The 7607-nt window shown below is 40.3% G+C and overlaps 1 protein-coding gene across 5 annotated transcripts in view; it reads right to left on the reverse strand.

Moving 5' to 3' along the window:
* Positions 1 to 7607, reverse strand: part of gbf1 (golgi brefeldin A resistant guanine nucleotide exchange factor 1) — an 85860-nt gene that overhangs the window by 3894 nt on the left and 74359 nt on the right. For 3 of the 5 annotated variants that reach the window (XM_035663158.1, XM_035663156.1, XM_035663155.1), the window contains 7 exons: positions 7185 to 7342; positions 6697 to 6946; positions 3618 to 3838; positions 1786 to 1936; positions 1050 to 1180; positions 805 to 906; positions 179 to 292 (listed from right to left, as the gene is read on the reverse strand). In XM_035663158.1, coding sequence (XP_035519051.1) covers positions 179 to 292; positions 805 to 906; positions 1050 to 1180; positions 1786 to 1936; positions 3618 to 3838; positions 6697 to 6946; positions 7185 to 7342 — 1127 coding nt within the window. The remainder of the gene's footprint in view (positions 1 to 178; positions 293 to 804; positions 907 to 1049; positions 1181 to 1785; positions 1937 to 3617; positions 3839 to 6696; positions 6947 to 7184; positions 7343 to 7607) is intronic. The other 2 variants (XM_035663157.1, XM_035663159.1) reach the window with 1 other exon arrangement.

Here is a 7607-nt window from a genome sequence, read left to right on the forward strand (position 1 = left end):
TTAAGAAACTGTTTACTGAGCTCAGGCTCATTTCTAAATAAGACTCAATACTATGAGACTTCTTTTTTGCAGCGCATGGAGCTGCCCCCTGCTAACCATTATAAAGAATGCAGGTTTAAGATACTTCTGTGTTGGCTTCACACTATTAATAACACTGTAGATCGGTATTAACACTCACCAGTAAGTCGCTAGATCCTGCATGCATGTACTTGTCCATGAAATCCAGAATGGTGAGCCAGAGGGCAGCAAAGGTAGGCAAGGACAGCAGGGGAGAGAGGTGCTGGAGGAAAACCTGGACAGATGAAGAGTAATCAAACATCAGGCACTCCATAGATTTTTCAACATCCACATTCAGCAAAGCAACAAATGTTAAAGGAAAATGATTCCTATTGTTTTGTTTTTTCACCTTAATTACTAAGATAGACTGAGGGACTTGATACAGTATTATAATAGACTGAGTGAGGCACACTGCAGTAGGAGAAAAAAGGACAGTGTGCTCACTGACAAGCAAAGTCCCTGTGAAGGGCCAAAAAACTGTTCCACATCATTTTAAAGATTATCCTTTTGGTTTGAAATTATTTTCTTAAATTAATTGGAATGTAAAACGTATCACTGAAAGAGCCAACACAACCATTTCTTGGCACAGAGCTGCAAGAATGTGTCTTTCATGTGTCTATGGTCAAATCCCAAACGTATGTTAAAAACATCAAAATCCAATACGTATGTAAAAACTGTGAGATTAATATGCTGTATATGCTTATTTGCTGGCTGTTGTTAGTGAGAGCAGCATTGTGTGTGTTGCACCTTTGATAAGAGTGTGCAGGCTCTCATTCTGGTCTCCTCCATACCGCCCACATCTGCTGGGCTGATGTTGTCAAGCAGCTTAGTTAGCAGGGGGAAAAGCACCTGCAAACAAACACACACACATCAGCAAGATCATTAATGTGTGAAAACTGTCTGAAATGAACACAGATGTACCCACAGTTCTGAAAGCAGACAGCGGTATTGATATTAAGTGCAGACATGTAGCTTCTCCTCTCCTTCCTTACCTTATTGAAGCAGGATTCCCACTCAGTTGCGTCTAGTGTCTGCAGATCGTGGACCAGCAGTGCCCGCTGGAGGTAGGTGAGGGCCTGCATACGGACCTGTCTCCTGGCATCACAGCACAGCCAAGCAATGCCTGGAGTGGGCAACGATATATTAGACATGAGCCCTAGTGGAAATTCATGGAGAACTAAACCCTGTTATTGAACCTGGGATGAACTCAAAGGAGAAAGACAGCGATAAAGATGCTGGAGTTATCAGTTTTAATAAGCATCTTTATTCATCTCTCTTGATCTCTTCAAAATAGGTTTCATAAATAGCAATTATGGCTAAAGCCTGGTATACATTAGGGTACATAATGACTGATAAATAACACAAACAGGAATCTTTTAGATCATTTAAAAACTACATACCATGTCCACCAGAGAGCACGGAATAGTTTATTTTAAAATTTTAAAATATCTTGCTCCGTTGAACCTGGGCCACTGCAGCAAAGACTGGGTGGCCTGATTATCTCATTTCACTCACAAATAACGGTACTTTTTGTACTTTTGTTTTTTAGTTTGTCCCATATCCCATCTGCTTACATGGAGGCAATGGGCTTTATGACCTATACTGCAATCAGCCAACAGGGGACGACAGAGATGTTTGGCTTCACTTTCGGAGCGCTGTCATGTCCTCCATTTTTATATATCTCCATGATCAATTTACAAGAGATGTTGTATTGACTCCCTCTCCTACCTTGTAGGAGCGGGCACCAGCAGCTGGTCCACAGAGTCTGGGAGTCGGCCTCAATCTTCCTGCCTGCAGCCTCCAGATGGCGCTGCTCCTCTGCCCACGAGCTGTAGATGCTGGCAGCCCGGGTGTGCAGTGTGTGCATCAAGTCTAAGAGCTACACCATCACACACACCAGAACCAATGTTAACAAGGACAGGATGTATGGCTTTCTATCTACAGTATGAGACTAAATGTCAAGTGTGGAATGACGACATAGTGAAGCCACGTAATCCACGAATACTGGATATGTATGGTAATATATCTGGATTTTGAAGTTTAATCATTTACTAGCAACAAGCATGGAGCTAATTACTGAAGTCCTCCATATGTATTACTAGAAAACAGCACTCTTTGAAAATGTTGATCAAGTATTCAAAAAATAATTGAACAGCTTCCACAAGATTAATTTCAAATTTGAAGAGAGGGATGATGTTTCATTTTCACTGGAGAAAGACAGAGAGAGTATATTTAATGCTGTTAGTGAACAGACTACCTCTCAATCAGATAATAGTATTCATAAAGCTTTGTGTGTGTGTAGAAAGGGAAAACAAAGGATTCACAGCACTGTCATGTTTCCACAAACACAAACTAAAGGATAATAATAATATTTTTTCCTGCTGCCATCCCAGAAATGGCTAAATGACATAATAAGGAGCACATTTTTTTGCAAGTGGGCATCCAACGTTTAGAAGTGGCTCAACATTTTAGGAATTATGCCTATTTGCTTTATTTGAGCATGAGACGATGATGGTTGATACTACTCTAATGTCTGTGTACAAAGCTAGACGTGGTTAGCCTAGCTTAGCATGAAGACTGGAAGAAGGTGAAACAGTTAGCCTGGCTCTGTCCAAAGATAATAAAACACCTACCAACACCTTGAAAGCTCACTGATTAGCACATTATATAAAAAGTGTCCTCAAACAAGAATGCAAAAACAACAATTTGTGGTTAAAGGACCAGTGACCTCAGTGACTGAATTTTTAAGACTCTAAATGTATTCAATGGAAGGATACACCCACTTTGTACCACCCTAGGAGGTGAGAAAAAAGCCCAGGATAAACATATATATTTAACTGTTCTTTTTTGAAATTCTTCCAAAAATATGTCACTTGCAACAGTGCAACAGTTTTTGCTCTGTGTATATTATCAGAAGATGCATGTTTTATAGGATAGCAGTGTCTGTGGGGCAGGCCAGATGTTTATACAACATGTTCATTGAAGAGTTTAAGTGTAACTTAAGTGCTGGTAGGTATATTTTTGAACTTTGGACAGAGCACTGACATGGAAAAGGAAAGTTTGATGCCAACGAGATCAGCTGGATGATAATTATAACAGCAATAGGATAAAAATACACTGGGATTATCCTTTGACCTTACATTCCCGCACAAGCCAACACCACAGCAGAAATACAGGACAACTGGGACAGTATCAGGAGGGGTGTACTGTTCTGCTCAAATACTGACATGATTCTAAATGCTACTTTGTTCAACAAGACAGCTGTAGGTAAAGCTTCACTATGCCACATTTTACACAAGTTACACCCGTCCTAGATATTCCTTTGGGAGCCGCAGCCATGTCTTCCCAACAACATCTTGATTCCACAATCCTCTTAAAGCACTGTTAACCCAGCCTCTGAACAGACAGCGGGGAGGTTATATGACTTTAAATGAATAATTTTAGTGCTGCATGGACTACACCGAATAAGAGACATTTGTGGTTAAAACAAGATGGTTTTTTTGGATGGCTGGGCTCAAATCAACATAAGGTAGAAGGGTAAAGAGTGCTGTTGTACTTACGTCCTGACTAACCTGTAATGACACCGTGTGGTAGCTGGCCGGGACACCCTCGTCCTCCTCCTCGTCGCTGTGGGAACGGGACGGACGCTGGCTGGATGCCCGGCTGCTGCCTCTCCTCGTGCCACCTCCACCCTCCTTCTCCCTTCCCCCTGCCTTCTTCCTCATCCGGGACTTGGAGGAGTCGTACTTGTGGCTCTTCTTCTTGTCATGGTTGCGGTAACCTGCGCAAATTATATTTAAAAATAGATCTTATTTAGGACCGAAAACTAAATGTAGAGAGAGTATTGATTTTTTCCCCCTTGCCCTCTTGAAAGCTATCGCACCGACAGTTCAAGATCAAGCACAATTGGAGAATCTACATTTTTCTAGCACTCCTAAAGTGCATCACAGAGCATCAAAGCACAAATTTGCAAGAATCCACCAACCCAAAGCATCTTTATATCTTTCTCAGCTCTGATTGGTTGTTTTTGGTTCCCGGTGGATTCTTGCAAATGCCATTAGGAGCACTAGGAGGAACCAGAGGAACCAGCTTTTTCCACAGATTATCTGTCTTGTGTTCTTGTCTGTCAGGATATAGTGAAAGCTTCAGCAAGTATGACCAATAGTTATTTTCATAAAAGTTACCTGCTGCAGCTTTAAACAGCAGAGGGCACTATCTACTTTTGATTTTGCTTGTTTGCTGTCATACGTCACTGGCGTCAATAGCTGCATCAAGGCACAAACATCAGTTTCACTTTTACAAAGAAAAGGAAATATGCATTGTTTTGCAGTTTATACCTCACTTCAGAAATGTTTACTGGCATGTAACTGTTGCCCACACCCCTGTGTTAAGTGGTATGCTCCATTATCATGCCAAAAAAGCTTGTCATGAACTAATTACACCCAAGATGGCCTGATCCTCAAAACAACCTCGAAGCTATGGACCATTTCCAAAATGTTCCATTTATCTTGAAACCACCTTTAACAAAAAGATATGAAGTCAGACCACAAAAGCTCAATGGAGTAATAGCAGGTTTTGCACTTTCTATTAGTATCTCATACAGATTAGCGCCATCCTCAGCCCAGCGCTTTGATCGACCCATCGCTTTGTTTGCCTGTGTAAAGCTCTGTTGACAGCATGTATCCAATGGCCCAGAGCACTAGGAGAAAATTAATAGGCCATCAGCTATGCAAAAGCACAAGTTTACCACTGCCATTTCTCAACTTTAATCCCTGTCTTACTGTAGATCACAAACAGCACAAGGAGGGATGAATGGAAAAAGGGCAGGTTTGAGGGGCAGATGACAAGAAGGATAAAGTGTGGAGACGGGAAGAGGAAGAGGGAGAAGAATGTAGGGCAGGAGACTGAGGTGGAAACATGAAGGAGGACAAGAACCAAAGCAGACTGAAGGCAGGCACATGGTTGCTATTAAAAGCCTGTCAGGTTGTATAATTTGTATGTCTCTGGAGTGGATCTGTCACTGTGGACTTTACAGGTTAAGTAGATATTAAATCACTCTTCTCTGAATCTAAAGTTTCTACATGCTGCTGCTACAACATTTCCATCATACAACAGAGTAGGCTGGTCTGAAATCACCAGGGCAAACCACAGTTAATATAAAAAAATACTACTGTAAGGATGATAGCGTCAGAGCTCTTATAGTTTTGTATTTTAAGTAAGTTTACTATTTAAAGTTAATGATTAGTTTCAGTGTTGTTTTTTGGTTTTTTATTATAACATTTATATCATATTTGTTGGGCCAAGATTTAAGAAGGTTAGAATAGATATCACAATATAAACACACTGACTCAAGTCTCAATAAACATATGCACCAAGGCCTCCTCTTGCTTGTTGTGTTGAGCAATTTGACCAAATTTACAAAAGCAAGAAATATCCTGTATATTCTTATTTTATTTTAGTTAGTTTTGTAAGTACACAATATCTTTTCAATTGAATCAAGTGTTGATGCATGGTACATGGAAAGTAATAGGCTTAAGGCATAAAAAAATTCTTTGGGTCGCAGCTTACTCAAGTATACCACGTGTGAATCAGAATCAGAATCGTGTTTATTGCCAAGTAAGTTTTTACACGTACAAGGAATTTGCCTTGGTGTGTTGGTGCATAAAAATCACACAAAAAGTGAGCCATTACGCCTGCGTAGACAGTGAGTATTGTAACTTCATGGTTAGCAAAATAAGTTGAAGATGCAAAGGTCTGAATACCATTACCTTTGTAATGTAAACCTTTGTAACCAGGGGCATAAATATAGACAGGCAGTGTGGTTGCACCGAGGCCCATGGGGTTTCAAAGACATTTTCCAGGAGTATCCTTGACAGTCCAGGACAGCACTTGCTCACAAATGGTCATATAATTTACCAATAGGTGGTCAGCGCTTATGGGACCCTCAGCACTCCTGTGGTGTGAGTTGATGTTCTCACCACAGACATCATTTTTCCGCTGTGGTCTCGCAACAGTTCAAAATCCAGAAGAATTTATTTTAGTTTACAGACTGTAAATGTTTTCGGTGCACGTGTAATTACACCAAAAAAGATGGCTGCTTTACATCTGGTCATACATAGGCAATCTGAGTCAGGGGCTAAAATACAATTAAGAATTTTTTAGGACAACATTGATTATTCCCAGGATATTTGGTCATTTTAATCAATTTCCAGGTGTTACCATGCCTGTGTGGGCATGGGATTCATAACTTGAAAATATTGTTTTTTGTATAAATTGTAAATTATAAATATATATTTTTATTTTATTACATGTATTTTTCTCTGTGTTTGTCTTGTTTTGTGTTCGATTGTTTTTAATCTCTTAGTTTTGTAACTGTTCAGATTATGTTTGTATGTTACTGTTATTTAGATTATTGTCTCCCTTTTTCTAAAAGAGATGTTTAAAAAAAAAAGCAAGGCATGGTTACAAAATAAGACCACAAAGTACCTGTCATGTCACACTACACAGCTAGTTGTCATCATCTTTGAGTAATTTCATGTAACCATTTAGTCAATATATTTTCTTTATCTTAGTCCTTTAAGTACTTAGTAGTCTTTTAAAGAGCTCCTGTGAAATGTAAAAAGTATTTCAGTGTCTCACCTCCGTTGAGGCTGGCCTCCACAAACACTCGTATAGCTCGGACACACAGCTCAAAGTTGTCAGGGGTGACGTGGGCGGCATCACGGACAATGAAAGACAGCGTTTCCACACACTTGATGAGAGACTTGGTGTCGTGCTGGCCCAGGTCCTGGCCCAGTGTCAGACTGTACTGGTTGACCAGTGGGTGATTTAGCTGACCTTTAGAGCTTACTGGAAGGGTCTTACTCGTCTCCAGGTCGTCTTTCCCCACCTGGACAGAAAATACAAACCACAGGAAGACAAATAAGCATCAGAATATGACCTCAGTGCAATCTTTATATTATATTCTTAATAACAGGAAAGAAAGATTTTAATTTAACCAAATTAGTTTATATGTGATACTAGACAAATTTGAGGGTGTGCATATACAGTATATACAGGTTCACTGCTCATCATGCAGCTATTCTGTACACATGTGAGGTTATACGTGCGTGTGTGTGTGTGCTGACCACGAGCCATCCACTGCTTGCTACATCCACGTCTGTTATGGAGCGAGGGATCCTGGTCTTGCTGTGCTCAGTGTAGACCTCTGAGTCGGATGTGTAGTCACGTTCCACGCTCACTTCACTGGGATGATGAAGTGACAGCTCGCTATCTGACTGAGCTCCTGGAGACACACAGCAGACAAATACACTGTCATCCCTTTTCATTTTCTGACACTTTCCACATGCTTGACTGCTCTGTATAACTAGGATTCATTATATATCACTGTTTACTCTGAGTAACAGAAAATTGATGAAAACTCACTTCAAAATATCACTTGCATTTAGTTTGTTCTTCAACTAGTTATTGTTTGGTGACTGATCAACTATTTACTTTCTATCAGAGGTGGGAGGAAACAAAGTACAAATACTTTGTTACTGTACTTTGTA

This window comes from Morone saxatilis, unplaced genomic scaffold (assembly GCF_004916995.1).
Source record: "Morone saxatilis isolate NCDOM2014 unplaced genomic scaffold, NCSU_SB_2.0 Contig19, whole genome shotgun sequence".
Lineage (NCBI taxonomy): Eukaryota > Metazoa > Chordata > Actinopteri > Moronidae > Morone > Morone saxatilis.